The sequence below is a fragment of the Lissotriton vulgaris genome, chromosome 1_1 (assembly GCF_964263255.1).
Source record: "Lissotriton vulgaris chromosome 1_1, aLisVul1.2, whole genome shotgun sequence".
NCBI lineage: Eukaryota > Metazoa > Chordata > Amphibia > Caudata > Salamandridae > Lissotriton > Lissotriton vulgaris.
Genome location: NC_141685.1, coordinates 1,588,287,922 through 1,588,305,734, shown reverse-complemented (window position 1 = coordinate 1,588,305,734; position 17,813 = coordinate 1,588,287,922). Strand labels below are relative to the sequence as shown.

The following is a 17,813-nucleotide window of genomic DNA, read 5'->3' as shown; positions in this document are numbered from 1 at the left end:
AGCGCAAGCTCTAAAAAAAGCCTTTCTCTCCTTGTCAGACATTCTTGAAACTGAAGAAAAAAGTTGAAATAGGAATAGCAAACTGAAGAAAATTGAGTAGAGCTCAATGGAGACTCCCTAGCACAACGTGGGGTAGAAAATCTGAGGCTCTGAGGCTCTCTCAGGAAGGTTTTATGGGGTGAGGCTGCTCTGATTGGTTATTGCAGAAGTTTGGTCTCTTTTACAAAAAGAGGTGGATACGCTACAAAAGGGGATGAGGCCTAGGCCTATTTATTCACTTTTGTGCTTACTACTAGGTTATTTATTTTTACCGAGGCTCGGCTCCCATTCAGACGACGGGGAATGATACAAAGCATGGGAATCTATGAAAGTTCCAATACTGGGGCAAACTGTGTTATATTGCAGGTGTAAATAAAATAGTTAAATAGGTTTAGACACTCCGTCAAATGTTATTGTTAGATTCCTGAGTTGATGGCCAAATCTCTGAGCTAAATTAAATGAACAGAGTAAGTATGCAGTGCAATGGGCCCCACTGATGAATGTTGTGTGTTTCTAAAGTTTTGGAGAAATGGCCATTGGTGATTTAGAATTTATTTCTGGAGTCCCGCTGTAGCACTACTGCACTGATCAAGATTCAGAGTAGACAGAGTTTCTGCAGATGACTAAATGTGCTTACAACACAATATGGGTAGCTATTAATTCCCGTTTTTGGTTTTCATAATACTTAACTCTGGATGTAGCTCATACTGCATACATCTTTTGTACTCACATAGGCTCAGGACCAGCTAGAAACACTGAGGCGCAGGTGTATCACAATGCCTTTTCAGTCACAAAAAGATAAATATGATGCATAAAAGCCTATTGGCCACAGAAACTAAACTCTTGTTACATAAACGAGCAACAACTTCAACACGCACGGTACCCCCCCCCCCCCCCCCGCTCAAAAATAGAAGGTTCCTTTAATAACATCTTTTATAAGGATAACTAATTAATCTCAAATCTGTCTGACTTGGCCTTTTGCACACTTCAGGTGAATGAAAAGAGATACAGTTCTGACAAAAGTCCTGAATTTTTCTCTAAATCAGTTCATGCTCCAAGATTTGTAACCAAACCCAATTCTATCACAACTCCCCAAAATGGCACATTCATATCTCCGACAATAACACTGTGATACAATGCTCCTTTTCTCTTGCTCAAAAATACTTAATTTTAAGGTCTGTAGAACGATCCCAGGGTCACCACATCAGGGGCTGTGATAATGGGCCCAACAGCAGGAGAGGCAGTGATGTTTTTGAAAGAGCAGTGAAAAGGGGGAATACTATAGAACAGTGGAATCCTCAGAATCTGAGTATTTCACCGAGCATGTCAGTGCAAATGACCCATGTTATAGAAGTAGCTCTGTCAGAAGGAAACTGCACCTCATACCGTGCCCTCAGACCACGGTGTCCTGGTACACCCCAGAGGATGAGATGGGGGTGTCAGAATACTCGGTCTACAACCCATTCATAAGTAGTACATGTTAAACCTGTGAGCTTTAGGGTGGTCCTCCCCCAAACGTTTTGCTTTCCTCCTCCATTTCTTCTCACTTGTGCCTCGGAGTAGGTCTGTGCAGATTGGTTCTGACAAAGACAACCTGCATGCAGGCCGGCCTTAGGCATGTGCAAGTTGTGCACCTGCACAGGGCCACCAAACCCCAGTGGCCACCACACCAATATATATCCTTAATATATTTATCCTCTGAGGCTCAGTTCCACTTCTAAACACCCTGACCCCCTCTCTTTACTGGCCTTCGCGCTCTGCCCCACCTGGACCCCCTCTTCCGGGGCCTCCTACCTACGCTCCCTGCCCAGGGCCACCATGACCCTAGAGCCGCCCCTGCTGCATGTTTGTACCACTCGGGGCCAGGCCAGCTTATTATTAATGATTATGCACCAGCACAGCGGTATGGGTGTGTGCTGGGCTGGGCATATATTGATTTGGCGTAGGCATGCGGAAATTCTGCCTGTGCTTCCTAGCGCTATACCTACAGCTACACATTATGATTGCGCCAAAACAAATGATGTTGATGTTTTTGGATAGGGCGTCAGCTCTACCTCGGTGTCTGAGAGGGTGCTTGATCGAACTTCGTGGTCATGCCCTCTGCATATTCATGAATACTGCCCCTGTAATATGTGGCTATCGTTAACGATAAATTACAATTCACCTTCAGTCTTTAGACATGCCCTCCGTTTCTGCAACACTGCAAGGGTTAGATAAACAATCTTACTGCATCGGACGTGTTCCTGTCTGGTGAGTTTGTGATCGTCTTGCCTACTACTAGTCGCAGTTTACTGCCTACAAGGTGGGAGGTTGAACTGTAGCAAGCACAGAGAAGAGGGCTACAACATACGGAGTGAAACGGCCAGGAGGCGCAACTTAAAAAATAAACAAGCATTTACAATGCAATAGGTCTCGCATTTAGGCAAGTTTGAGCTATTGACATTGCACATAATAATGCTTTCAATTTTTGTTTTTGTTTTAAAAACATAAAAAAAGGCATTGCTATTTACAATGCCAATGGCTGAAACTCTTATAATTGCGAGGCCTATTACATTGCAAATGCTTGTTGATCTATTGGTAAGCACTCTGAGAAACTCACACTGCCTTAAGCCTTAACTTCACCTCAACTCCTAAGTTCTTAATAGTGGCTCTTTTTAAAAACATAGAGGTGACTTAATTCAAAGTATGCACTGGAGAAGAGTAATTGACTACACAAAAAATAAATCTGAAACAGTACCCTAGAAAAAGGCAAACACACTTGGAGAATGCAAGATTAAGTTAAACATGTAAAATTTAAAAAGGAACTACATCGATTATATAGATTACCTTGAGTTTTTTTTACATTAGTTATTCAGAAATCGATCTGTGTTTTTACCATTATAGTTGAGGATATGAACATAGGGCCCAACAGGGACCTTTTTCAATGTCCGTTTTAAATTACTATCGGGTCTCAGACCTGGAGGGGTCCAACCTACTTAAAATCCCTGCTGTTCAGGATGGAAACAATTCTGGGCTACTGATAGAAGGTAGAATACAAGGAGCCCAGATGTGTGTTGAGGCAGTTCTTTTTTGACAATAGGCTGGAGGGTTTCCTCCTTGAGGCGCAGCTTTCTGCTCACACATCACTAATAGATGAACAAGTTACTTACCTTTGGTAATGTCTATTCTGCTACAGTAGTGCAGTAACCGCAGATTTCTCACCTTTTGAATGCTTCCATGCATCATCAGACTGTATCCAAAGAACTCTTCACAAAGTAATGTTCACCCAGTGCCGCCAAGAGACATTGTGCGATTTCACAGCTCCACTTACTAGCCCTTCTCATACATTTGTGACACCAGTCTCTCTCTCTCTCTCTCTTCTCTCCTCTCTCCTCTCACTCTCTCTCTCTCTCTCACTCTCTTCTCTCTCTCTCTCTTCTCTCTCTCTCTCTCTCTCTCTCTCTCTCTCATCTTCTCTCTCTCCTCTCTCTTCTCTCTCTCTCTCTCTCTCTCTCTCTCTCTCTTCTCTCTCTCTCTCTCTCTCTCTCTCTCTCTCTCTCTCTCTCTCTCTCTCTCTCTCTCTCTCTCTCTCTCTCTCTCTCTCTCTCTCTCTCTCTCATCTCTCTCTCCTCATCTCTCTCTCTCTCTCTTCTCTCTCTCTCTCTCTCTCTATATATATATATATATATATATATATATATATATATATATATATATATAGTTAGGACCTAGTTTCCATAGGAATCCGCAACATTCTATTGGGAATAAATTTGGCGCCGGTTGATGAATCTTCGCGAATTTCTCAAAGAAGATGGCCCGCTTCGCTCCTTTCGAAAGTTTTGGGGGGATTCGTCAAGTGGGGGCTGAGAAAAAAGGGGGGGTCCTAAAACGTGTTTTCCCCATGTTATTTTCCATAGGACGATTAGACACGGCTACAGCCCGAACGGCTGAACGGAATTACAAGAAATTTGGCAAAATGGTAGAGTCTGATTCGCAGATAACGCTTTTGCTTAAATGGTGTAAATCCCTCCCGTAGTTCCTGAGAAAATCGAAAGAAAAAAAAAAATATTTATAAGCGTGCACCGTACGCCTACAGGTCCGCGTACCGTAAGCGAACTGTACGCATACGTGCGCGTACGTGGCGGGCCTTCGTGTGCACGAGCTGCATGCTGATTGGCTGCCACTGTCTGTCAACACTCCAAAACAGAAATTGTTTGCAGCTATCTTGTGCCTCGGTAGACTGAGGCACAAGAAAGCAGAAAAACAAACGTGGAGAACGCAAAAAGGGGGCAGGGTAGAAGCACCCTGACCCCCTAGGCCTGCTCAGGGGGTCCCACAAGGAACCCCAAGGTCCAATTTTTTTTTTTTTAAACCCGGTCTGTTTTTTTTCTAATTACCCCCCCCCCCCCCCCCCGGGGACCAAATCGCGGGGGCGTAGTGATAAAGAAGTGTGGGGAGGGGCCCAATCCCCCCACACTGCCCCGGGGAACGCCGCCCCCTGGGGAAAAGCAACGCAGCCCCCTGGTGCATACTCGAGGCTCCTGGTGGGCTAGTTGGCCCCCAGGGACCCCCAGTATGCAAGGGGAATTAGTTCTCCTTCTGCAAACGCGCCAGGGGGCTGCGTTGCAGAGAGGTGTAAAAAGGGAAGTAGCCTCATTACACCTCTCTGCAATGCAGCCCCCTGGCGCATACTGGAGGTTCCAGGTGGGCTAGTTGACCCCAGGGACCCCCAGTATGCAAGGGGAATTAGTTACCCCTCTGCAAACGCGCCCGGGGGCTGCATTGCAGAGAGGTGTAAAAAGGGAAGTAGCCTCATTACACCTCTCTGCAATGCAGCCCCCTGGTGCATACTGGAGGTTTCAGGTGGGCTAGTTGGCTCCCAGGGACCCCTAGTGTGCAAGGGGAATTAGTTCCCCCTCTGCAAACGCGCCAGGGGGCTGCGTTGCAGAGAGGTGTAAAAAAGGGTGTGGCCTCATTACACCTCTCTGCAATGCAGCCCCCTGGCGCATACTGGAGGTTTCAGATGGGCTAGTTGGCTCCCAGGGACCCCTAGTATGCAAGGGGAATTAGTTCCCCCTCTGCAAACGCGCCAGGGGGCTGCGTTGCAGAGAGGTGTAAAAAGGGTGTGGGCCCATTACACCTCTCTGCAATGCAGCCCCCTGGCGCATACTGGAGGTTCCAGGTGGGTTAGTTGGCCCCCAGGGACCCCCAGTATGCAAGGGGAATTAGTACCCCCTCTGCAAACGCGCCCGGGGGCTGCGTTGCAGAGAGGTGTAAAAAAGGGTGTGGCCTCATTACACCTCTCTGCAATGCAGCCACCTGGCGCATACTGGAGGTTCCAGGTGGGCTAGTTGGACCCCAGGGACCCCGAGTATGCAATTGGAATTACTTCCACCTCTGCAAACACGCCAGGGGGCTGCGCTGTAGAGAGGTGTAAAAAGGGGCGTAGCCTCATTACACCTCTCTGCAATTCATCCATCTGGCGCATACTGGAGGTTTCAGGTGGGCTAGTTGGCTCCCAGGGACCCCTAGTATGCAAGGGGAATTAGTTCACCCTCTGCAAACGCGCCAGGGGGCTGCGTTGCAGAGAGATGTAAAAAAGGGTTTGGCCTCATTACACCTCTCTGCAATGCAACCCCCTGGCGCATAGTGGAGGTTCCAGGTGGGCTAGTTGGCCCCCAGGGACCCCCAGTATGCTAGGGGAATTAGTTACCCCTCTGCAAACGCGCCAGGGGGCTGCGTTGCAGAGAGGTGTAAAAACATTTTATTTTCAATTTATATTAAAAATATGTCATGTAATTTAAAAATAAAATATCTAAAAATAAATAATTAAAAATAATGTAGTAGAGGAGAAGCTACGACACCAACCAAGATGGCCGCATAGTCTCCCGGCTCCGCTGACCCCCATCCTACGCGCGCTTATCCTGTCGAATATCCTGATCTCCTGCCCCGTATTCGTGTGGGTGAACTAGTCTGCATCCCGATGGTGTGATCACGGAATTTTTCTGATGTTCTGGGGTGAAGTAACATCGAAAATGTTTTGAGGCCTAACCCAGACTGGAAGCCGGGGTCTCGATTGCTGGTCTACCCTGGTCCAAAGTGAACAACAACGGACTGCCGAGGGTGGTTGGGTCCGGTCCTTGGAACTTTCGAAAATTTCTCTGAACTACTTTGCAAACATCTGCTGCCTGGTGCTGTACCTGAGGTAAGGCGACGGGTGGTGCGCGGTGCTGCGTCGTGGGGGGCCCCGGCCGGAGGCCCGGCACTAGCACCGCTGGTGCCCCGGGGTAGGGGTCCCGCCGCGCGTTGCTGCATGTGGCTGGCCTGTCCCTCACGGCCTGTTTCTGCTCCGGCGTATCCTGCCCCGGAGAGGGGGCCTCTCCGTGGGGATCGTTATGCCTGCGGCCGTATGGAACCTGGCGGAACGGACTCAATGTGGCCCTTCCTTGCGGATGGTAATGGCTGAAGTTGCGGCGCTTCACGCGATGGTGAGGGCCCAGGTCAATCATTGTCTGTCGGCAACAGATGGGATCATAGGACCGGGAACAAGCCCTGACTTGATCTTTGAGACCCGGCAGCCAACTTGCCCCCTGTTGGAAGCCCTACTGGTGCGTTTGAACCCGGTGCTGGAAGCTGTGCCTGCCCCAGAAGAAATGGAATTCATCGTGTGTGCTGAGATTGGTGACTCTCTCACGTTCTCGGAAACATCGGTCCTACAGTTATCGGAGCATTTCACTGCTTCCCCCATCCTGGACACTGTTGGCCCACACTTTGATCTGTGTCGGAACGAGTCGCACCCCCTCCCCAATCGGTCTCCCAACATGGCGGATGGAACGATGCTTGGCTTCGGGGACGGGGAGGGACATCGTTGGTGCAAGCCATGTGCGTTGGGACCTACTATTCCTCTCCCAATTGCTGACTCAAACTCCGGCTGCTTCTGTGTGAACTTCGACTTTCCGGGGATGGGGCTTTTCTTATCCGAGGGACTAGGCAACTTTGTTAGACGGGGCCAAGGCTGAGATTGTGGGTTGAATCGTTTACGATGGATCTATTGGTAATGGGACTGCTTCATTAACAGACGGATTCCGGGGCGGGGGGTTTGTGGTTCCCCCCGGGGTATTTTTGTATGGTGGACAACTTTACTTGTGTTGGCTTAGAGGGGCCCCTTTGATAGGGCGGGGGGGAGAGAACGGGAGCGCATAGACTATCGCCCTCCTCCACTTCCCAGTTGGGTGGGGTTTCCTTTCTTTCTCTTTTTTCTCTTCTTCTTCTATACTTCGGGTTTGGTTCTCGGGCGACAGGCACGCTGCTGGGGGGGCCGTAGTCATCTGCAGGGGTGCAGGGTGGGGGGTTGGGGGAGGGGATTTTTAGTTTTTATTTTGTTTCTATGGCCTTTTTTTCTCTTCTCTTATCTTTCTTTTTCTTTTTCTTTTTCTGGGTCAGTGCAGTGGGTTTCCTTTGGTATCAATCCCTGCTTTTTCATCTGTGCCTCAATTTTCGTGGTGTTCTCTGGGTCTTAGGGCAGGTGACTGCAGGCGCGAATTGACCGTAATATTCCTTCACATCCTGAACCTCCTGTTTCAGCGCCATTGATTTGATCGATTACTGTTTACTGTTGACACGTGTACTACTCTGCCTGCCATTTTTCACTGCTGGGAAATTGTTCAGCACCTGATCCTTCCATCTTATACTATAAAATGAAAACCTTTTATATCCTGTTTTTCTAATTGTGCTGTTCAGTGGCCAAGAGTACGCTAGCATGGAGATTCTGCTCCCCGAGGTGCCGCATGTGATTAAAATTGCTCTCTGTTAATATGACTGCTTAGCGGCCGGCCCCGGGGGTTGTAGGCCCATACTTGTATTTGGTTTAAATGTCAATAAATGTTTTCAAAAAAAAAAATAATAATAATAATAATGTAGTAAATCAGTATAAAAAATATAACAATTAATACATTTAAAAATTATCATTTACAAAACCATTGAAATTCACTGAAAAACCATAGGTTTCAGCCACGTTATAGTAAGAATTAGCATTTAAAAAACCTTGCAAATTCACTGAAAAAACCATAGGTTTCACACACGTTATAGTTAGGAATCAGCATTTTAAAAACCTTTGAAATTCACTGAAAAAACCATAGGTTTCACACCAGTTATAGTTAGCTGGTCATTTTACTCATACAAAACTTCAATCTCGCGGTGTATTGACTTATCCATCATCTGTCACAAATAGTTCAGGAAATATCATAATTTCATCACATCTTCAAAGTAATTTCATATAGAATGGCTAAAACCTAGCTCCCTAGGTGTACTGTTAGTTCCTCGTCGCTGTTCAAACCCTTGGGAGTTTTAGTTTGTAAATCAATAATGAATCTAGACTCTAATCTCCTTAGTTTAAGTACCCTGTCCCCCCCTCTGATGTGCAGTGGTACATGATCTAATCCAAAATATTGGAGTAGATCTCTGTTGCTGTTATGTTTAATGGCGAAATGCCTCGCCACTGGATAGCTCATGTCTTTATTCATGATTGCATGCATGTTCTCCAAAATCCTCACTTTAACACTATGTATAGTGCTACCTATATATTTTAATTTACAGGGACACACTAAACAATAAACTACATGTGTGGTCTGACATGTTATAAACTTGTTTATTGTTTTTCGCTCTTTCAACCCTGAGATGTCATAGCCTAGAACCCTTTTACTAAATGCACATGCCTTGTATTTACCGCAAGGGTAAAAGCCTTTCATCTCGGTAAGTGTGCTCTGCTTGGGTACAGGATTGTCCAAATGGCTGTGAACCAATTTGTCTCTAAGAGACCTCGCCTTCTTAAAGGTTATTTGTGGAACCAGTGGAATATCCATTCCAATGATTACATCCGTTTTTAAAACGTGACGGTTCTTGCGTAAAATGGCCCTCATACATTCAGTGTCTTCCGAGTAGGTTGTGATTAAACAAAACCTACCCTCGCTTGCCTTTGCCTCATTATTATTGGTCAATAAGCTTTCTCTTGGTATTTTGTTAACCTTTCTTAACGTATTCTCAAGAAGTTCTGGACCGTAACCTCTGGCAATGAATCTTTCCAGACTTTCTCTAGCTGTTTTGGCACACACATTCTCTGGAACAATTTTGTTTGAGACTTAAAAATTCTCCATAAGGGATGCTGTTTTGTAATTTTACTGGATGACTGCTGGTAGCATGCAATGTGCTATTTCCAGCAGTTGGCTTCCGATATAAGGCTGTAGTAATCCTGTTCTCTCTAATGCACAAGTTACTACATGTGTAACGATATATCTGTAAGAGACATTAGTTAGTGATAGATTCCTTACCTTAGAATATCCCCAGGCGTCAGACTGGATCCGGAAACTTTTGCGTAGCAATACCCCTGCGCGTCGGTAGGCGTCGTCCGCGGCTCCGGGTCCGTCGTCGGCGCCGGAATGACGTCGCCGGAGTACTTAGACGCCGCCCTCGCGTGCTGACGTCAGTTCTTATATACAGCTTTTCCGTGCCAGATACGCAGAGCCATGATAGAACCAACACTGGTGCCATGAAACTAGGTCCCTGAAAGGGGATGACCTTAACCCTACATATCGGTTCGCAGAACGGGGAGGATGGGTGGGTCGGTAAGGAATCTATCACTAACTAATGTCTCTTACAGATATATCGTTACATAAGTAGTAACTTGTGCATCTGAAAGACACGTTAGTGATAGATTCCTTACCTTAGAATAGATACCCCAGCAATACCAACCCCGGTGGTGGGACTGAGAACCAGTAATCACACCAGAAAGTCCTGGAGGACGGAACGGCCAAAGAAGCCATCCCTCCTGACTTGGCTGTCCAGGCAGTAGTGTCTTGTGAACGTGTGCAGCCAGGCCCATGTAGCTGCCTGACAAATGTCCTGCAAGGGAACTCCTCGGCCCAGGGCAGTAGTAGTCGCCATGGCCCGAATGGAGTGGGCCCGCAGCCCAACAGGAGGTTCCTTCTCAGCCAAAGAGTAACACACTTGGATGCACAACACGATCCACTGAGAGATGGTCCGCTTGTGCACCGCCTGTCCTTTCTTAGTGCCCACGTAACCAACAAAGAGTTGGTCATCCACCCAGAACTGGCGTGTGCGGTCCAGATAGTAGGAGAGTGCACGTTTTGGGTCCAGACGGTAGGGCCTCTCTTCCTCTTTCGAAGGATGCGGAGGCGGAAAGAAGGTGGGCAAGGTGATAGACTGCCCGATGTGGAAGGCTGTGACTACCTTGGGCAGGAAAGAGGGTTTTGTCCGCAACACAACCTTGTCCGGATGGACAGAAAGGAAAGGAGGTTTAGAGGAAAGAGCCTGGAGCTCACTAACTCTCCTGGCAGAGGTGATGGCAACCAGGAAAGCAGTCTTAAGTGTAAGAAGACAGAGAGGACAGTTATGAAGCGGCTCAAAGGAAGCGCACTTCAATAAAGTTAGAACCAGGTTCAAGTCCCACTGGAGCATCACGAAAGGAATAGGAGGGAACATATGAGTGATGCCCTTTAAGAATCTGTTTACAATGGGGGGCTTGAACAAAGAAGGCTGATCAGGTAGCCTTAGGAAGGCTGAAAGGGCAGAAAGGTAGCCCTTGATAGTGCCCAGAGCAGAGCCCTGCTGGGCAAGAGAAAGAAGGAAGAGTAGAACCTCAGAAAGAGGGGCATTGAGAGGATCCACAGCCTTTGCTGTGCACCATGCCACAAATCTGTTCCACCTGCAGGCGTATACCGACTTCGTGGAGGGACGCCTGGCTGCCAGAATGACATTACAGACATCGGGAGGCAAGTCAAATGGCCTCAACTGTCGCCAATCAATCTCCAAGCATGTAGGTGGAGAGTGGACAGGTTCGAGTGGAGGACCGTCCCCTGCTGCTGCGACAGAAGGTCCTCCTGAAGAGGCAGACGAACCGGGGGATAGACTGACATACGGAGTAGCTCGAGATACCAGTACCTTCGCGTCCAGTCCGGAGCCACAAGGATGACTTGGGCCGGGTCGCGCCTGATTTTCTTCAGCACTCTGGGCAGAGGTGGTATAGGCGGAAAGGCGCACAACAGACCGCAACTTCACTCGCGACGAAAAGCGTCCCTGAGCGAGTACCGCCTTGGAAATTCCAACTCGCAGAACTGATGACATTGCGCATTCTCTTCGGTGGCAAATAGATCTAACCAAGGTGCTCTACACTGCAGAAAGAAGCCTTGCGCCACGTCCGAGTTCAGATGCCATTCGTGATCCATCATGCACCTTCGGCTGAGCTCGTCCGCCCTGGCGTTCAGAGAACCTACCAGGTGTTGAACCACCAGGGTCACGCCCTGATGTTCCAGCCACTCCCAGAGGCGCAGAGCCTCCTGGCAGAGGGTCCACGACCCCACCCGCCCTGTTTGTTGCAGTACCACATGGCGGTGGTGTTGTCCGTGAACACCTGCACTACACTCCCCGGACCGAGGGGAGGAATGCCTTCAGTGCTAGACGAATCGCCCGCAGCTCCAGAAGGTTGATATGAAGCCGGGACTCCGCTGGAGTCCAGAGGCCTCTGATCTCCGCCTCTCCCATGTGGCCTCCCCAGCCCTGGAGGGACGCGTCCGTCACAACTACGTGCTCCGGTTGGTGAAGGGAGAGAGATCTGCCGCTGACCCAATCGCGGTCCGTGAGCCACTACTGCTGCTGTCTCGCAGTGCCCTCTGAGATCATGACATGGTCGGACAGGTTGCCTTAATGCTGGGCCCACTGAAACTTCAGGTCCCACTGCAGACCCCGCATCCGCCACCTGGTGTGATGCACCAGAAGGTTGCTGGAGGCCCTCAGCCCCAGAAGCCGCAGCGTCAACCTGACCAAGACCCGGGATGAAGGCTGAAAGATTGGAATCAGAGCCTGAATATTCCGGACCCGCTGTTCGGGAGGATAAACCCGAAACTGCGCCGGGTCGAGGACCGCTACGATGAAGCGGAGCTTCTGAGAGGGCACAGGTGTGACTTCGGCACATTGATGGAAAACCCCAGCTGGTGCAGGAGGTCTGCCGTTGTCTGGAGGTGGCTGACGACTGTCAGGGGCGAGCCCGCCTTCAACAACCAGTCATCTAGGTAGGGGAAGACTGAAACCCCTAACCTGCGCAGATGAGCTGCGGCCACCGCCATCACTTTCGTGAACACCCGTGGGGTGCTTGTAAGGCCGAAGGGGAGCACGGTAAACTGAAAGTGCTCGTGGCCTACCGTGAACCTCAGGTAGCGCCGGTGGGCCGGCAGGACGGGGATGTGGAAATAAGCGTCCTGCAAGTCCAACGCTACCATCCAGTCTCCTGGATCCAGGGCAGCTAAGACCTGAGCCAATGTCGGCATTATGAACTTCTCCTTCCGGAGGAAGCCGTTGACGTTCCGTAGGTCCAAGATAGGGTGCAGGCCCCCTTTACCCTTTTCCAGCGCCGGAACCCAATCGAGGGCAGGATCGGGGACGGCGTCGCCCGTAGGTGGCGCCGGGGGTGACAATCTAGGGGCCGGCGTTGGTGAGGTTGTGAAGTTGACCTGTGACGACCTGGATCCGGAAGCAGATCCAGTTGGGGCCTGTGGTGCCGGGACCGAAGTAGCCAGTGGCGGCGGGGCCGGAGCACTCGGCGGCGCGGAGCCGAAGCACCCCACCTGCTAGGCCCCCCAGCCGGGACCGCTGGGCCCAAAGGCGCCACGGAGCCCGGCGGAGGAGGGAGAGACCTCATGGCCATGAGGTACCGCTCTACTGCCTCAGGCGTCGCATCATGCCCAGGGACCGGAATGTATGGGGCTGGCTGCGGGCGCCCACGACTCCATCGGAGCCGCGTGGGTGGTGTCACCCGAACCCCTGGCCGCGTCGTGCGAGCATCGGGGTGGGTCGGAAGAGCGATGACGCCTTTCCGACCTCTCATGCCTCTTACCTGAGGATCTTGATCCCGAAGACCGATGCCGGCTCTCGGAGCTACGAGGGCTCCGACCCCGGGAACGGTCCCTCGACCTCCTGTGGGACCGGGACCTTGAACGGCGCGGGCCGACTGCCGGATCTCAAGTCGCTTGCGGGACCGCTCCTGCCTAGCCTTAGACGTCAGGGCCCGGCAGTCAGAACAGGTTCGGTCGTCGTGGTCGAGGCAGAGACACTGAAGGCACCGGCGATGGGGGTCGGTAACCAACATCATTCGGCTGCACTTTGAGCAGGGTTTCAAACCGGGCATCCCTACCGGCACCGTAGGAGTCGAATGATTTGAGAAAAACCAGATCAAAGATCAAAAAAGTTTAGTCAAAAAGTGACTAAGGGGTAGAGCTTCTCCGGATCTGCGCTAGCTGGCTCGGAAAAAAGAAGAACTGGCGTCAGCTCGCAAGGGCGGCGTCTAAGTACTCCAGCGATGTCATTCCGGCGCTAACGGCGCCGACGACGGACGCGGAGCCGCGGACGACGCCTACCAATGGGCAGGGGTATTGCTACGCAAAAGTTTCCGGAACCAGTCTGACACGTGCGGATATTCTAAGGTAAGGAATCTATCACTAACGTGTCTCTTTCAGATCTAAAATTTCAGGTCGAGATAGCTCATGCCACTGTGCTAATCTCGCCTGAAAACTCTAAATTAGCATCATTGTTGTTTATATGTTCAATGTACTGTCTCGCACTTTCAACAGACCCCCTCCAAACAAGGAAGAGGTCGTCGATGTATCTGTGCCAGGTTACAAAGTTTTTGGTCCATACTGAGTTAGCTGGGGACCATGTCACCTGCTCCTCCCACCAGCCCACAAATAAATTTGCGTAGCTGGGGGTGAAGCAGGTGCCCATCGCGGTCCCCGAAATCTGCCTGTAAAGATCCCCATGAAACAGGAAAATGTTATTTAACAGACAGAATAGTGTAAGCTCAATCAGCATTTTGCTGTGTTCGGCAAATTTCAGTGGTCTTTTATTCAAAAATTATCCAACAGCCTTTAGGATCTCACTTACCGTGCTATTTTGCACGTGTGGCATGGCCAACCCACTAGGGTAATATTTCAACTTCCTTTCCTAGAATGCAATCTCACTGGAGACACCGCCACGAGGCTAAAGGATTTGGGGATTTGATGGGACGTGACGGTGTGATGCCACAAGTTATGCCTAAGAACTTGTTAAGTTTGAAACGCGTCAGGCTATGAAAACAGATAATCAAGGTTACTTACTGGAGCTGTTTGCCATGAGGATTTACATTTTCAGATCTGACTAAATTTTTCAAAGTAATGCGCATTTCTTATATTTCGTTTAACCAAATCTTCTGATATAGCCTCAAGGACATCTGGCAGCACTGTATAGACTCTACAAATATAAAAACATGCCCAACATTGCTTCACTTAGGAAATTATTTCAGGTTCTTACCTTGGTACAGTAGTAGTCGATAATTGATGAAACATCTTGCAAAGTGTTAACTGAGCGAGCCACTGCCATCCCATGTATTGCCTTCTCCAAAGTCTTATAGGCAAGGAAAAGTTGATCTAACTGACTTTTCTGAAATTAATTGAAGAAGAACATTTATTTCAATCACTTGGTGGAACCAGGACAAACCATAATATTCTCTGATTTGAAGTTTATTATTTGCCCATGTAAATGAAGTCCAACAACCTTCTGTCGAAAAAATGTCACTGCACAATTTGTGCTTTATGATGGCCTTAATTGACATGAAGCTATTAATATGGTGTTATGCTTAAAGAACTGACATTGTGATCTAACCTCTGAGGCAGAAATCAGTTGAGGTACAAATGCAATACAAATAAATTGACTACTTTACCTCTTCAAAGATTGAAACGCATTTTAAACTTTGCACATGTACTTCATTCACAGGAATGAATGCACATCAAACTGGTTAGACACATTTTATCTTCACCAAATGTTATGTTGAATTGTTTTTTAGCAAATTGTTTAGGATGTTTTGGAATTGGTATGGCCTTGTAAAGCAACATATCATCACTCCCTGGTTTTGAGGATTTCATCATAGACTGAATCCAATTTCGTTTTCATTCTTTTTTTAATAATGAGTAGTGTGGTTGTGGTAAATACACTGCTTTTGAGCACATGACATGTGGGACTATTGGTATGTGCACTGCCCAGATTGAAGTATGAATCTGACATAACTAAGAATAAGGTGTCTAGTTAGGGTAGAAAGAATTCCATTACAGAATATAACTGTAGGGTGTTGAGCGGCTTTTGGTTTAGTAGGTTTTGTGTTGTGCACCTGTGCAATGTTTGTCAAGACTGGGTGCTGTTGTGAGCTTGTTAGGCCGAATTATATGGTCCCTCTGAACTGTGACAGATCCATATACAGTGTTTTGTCTAACAGGTTCTGTTCTGTCTAATGAGTTCTGTTTGATGATGTGTATCATATCGTACTGCAGTTACCCTTTCATAGCACTTCATACGTCTGATCTGACGAGGCACCAAAGCATATTTGAGATGGATAGCAAGCTACTGGTATGGACTGAAGAGTTTGCAATTCTCATGTGGCCTGCATCAATAGTGTTTTGATCTCATGCACGAGGATCAAAGCTTTGCTGTTATCATGTATTATTACTGTGTATGCAAAAATGTGAATGCAATAGGATACTTTTGCATTGGATGTCTGGGGATGGATAGGTCTGGCCTAAGCGAATAGTGTTTTGGTGTTGTGCAAGTATATAAAGACTGCTCAAACAAGGTCTTAGCTAGGGGTTATCTGCATTTTCACATGGTAGCAGATGATAACAGTTGCAACAATAACAGTTTAGGAGGGTAGGACCAATGAGCACAAGACCAATGCACATATGGGTAGGTAGGGCATGAGATCTGCATTTTGGAAGGGAAGGAGGGTGACTTGGGAGAAGGAGAGCTCAACCGGCCTTAAGGTAGCAATCAAATGCAACACAAACCACTTTTGAATCATAAGTACGCCTGCAAACAAAATCCAGCCTTACATAATGCAATCTAAACATAACAATAATTGTTAAAAGGCATTTTCATCAGACTACAGAGGGCAAACAAAACTAAAGAGAAAGCCATCAGAATGCAAGTAAAGTTTAGGCAATCAGACCTAGAGGTGGGCAGGTGAATGTTGCCTCTCCTCCTGGTCAACAGTGCCTTATTTGCATCCCTCTAGGCCTTCCATCAAGGAACTAGACACCAGATCAAGTAACTTCAGATTTCAGAGCAGAGTGCTGATTAGCTTTCTTACTGACTAACCTGAGATCAAGAAAAATATATTCACTAGTCTAAACCCAGTCAAAGAAGTCAAACGAGAATCATAGCATGGGTAAGGTTGAGGGCTCCAACCAACCGATGGACAACCTTTGAGGCAACCCCACTCGAAGAAATGTTTATGCCGTCAAATGAGGTAATCAGAAGAAATTGCTGCGGCAACTCTGGAACACTGCATCATCTTTATCTTTGTTTGGCACCAAATCCTGGCTTGGAGGTAAATCAATGCTCTCAAAGATATGAATGAACAGTAAAATACCTGCTCGAGTAACTTTCTCCAGAATGCCCTTGCCCAGTGGATGATGATTTGTGGATTATGTTTACTCCTGGTTGGGGTATTACTGCTTATTTTGACATATGTAATACTCAAACTTGTCATTCTGATCATATTTGTAATTGCTTTCATCTCCACATTTTGTTTATAGCAAACAGACATGATCTTACATCTCTCATACCCTCCAAAAGGGGTTTAAGGTCTATGGGGCTGATTATGATGGCAGTCCTCCAGTCCGACAGCCAGAGTACCATCTAGGCTGGCGGACCCACAGCGTTCGGCGGGGAAGACTGCCATCTTTGAGAGGATCAGTGATCCAGATGGGGTGGGGGTCGGAATCGTAGTCCCAAATTTGGTCAAATGTGCTCTTGGATCTCGCAAGTATACGGATGCCCTGATGTGATGGTTTACCCCCGGGGAACTCTGGAAGCTGCTGATGATATGCGTGCATGATGACTAGGGCCCATGAGGTTGTGGAGCTAGCATGAAGCTGTTGCTGGATGCAGGATAAGAGTAGGCATGGGCGCACCTGGTGACTGAGGCCCCAAGCAGTATGGACCCAAACTGAAGCTTGCACTGTGGTGGGGCGAAGGAAGGCCCCGGAGAAAAAATGGTCCACCTGGTGAGTGCGGCAGCGAGGTGGGCATGGTGTTGGAGTTGTGGTTCTCTACATCCTCAAATAATCCTGATAGCGGAGAGGCCTACCCCTGGATTAACAATGCCCCCTCCTCGAAGCGTGTGCATGCAACACTGGGGGAAATGAGAAAGGGCTCTGCCACGCATGGGCGGTGCCCCCCCCCTCACTAGACACCTCCTACTGGGGCAAACTGCTCAGGCACGGCAGGCCCTTCCTGCAGTTCTGACATTCATAAAGGAGACCCACCCACTGCCGACCAGGTGGGACACTGACCCATAAGATGTGGACATGAAGAGTGTGCACCAGAGGGGGAAACAGTCTGGGGCTGTCCCGGCTAGTGTGGGGCAGTGCCCTGATCCCTCACTGTCGGAGGAAGCCTGGAATATGTCACACCTAAGGAAACAACAGTCATTTGATCTCTGCAGTCCACCAGATAAGTTCAACAAAATCCTGGCTGCCATAAAAATATCTAGAGAGACCTTGGAGTTGAAAACAGACGCATTGGTGGTAGACCAAGTACTACTGCTGCAAGATCAGTGGAACCTGGATGAAAAGGTACAGCAACACAGTGAAGTCCTGGCAGATCTACAGGCCTACGTCTTAAAAGTGGAAACTACAGACACGGACCCGTCTCAACAACTCCACGCTCCGACACAGAGGATAGATGACACAGAAGGATGCAAC

The 17,813-nt window shown here is 48.4% G+C and overlaps 1 protein-coding gene across 1 annotated transcript in view; it reads right to left on the bottom strand.

The window, feature by feature from the left end:
* The window catches only part of CFAP54 (cilia and flagella associated protein 54), a 2,285,874-nt gene that overhangs the window by 1,762,025 nt on the left and 506,036 nt on the right, over positions 1-17,813 (bottom strand). The window contains exon 17 of the mRNA XM_086918163.1: positions 14,371-14,499. Within this exon, the coding sequence (XP_086774289.1) occupies positions 14,371-14,499 (129 nt within the window). The remainder of the gene's footprint in view (positions 1-14,370; positions 14,500-17,813) is intronic.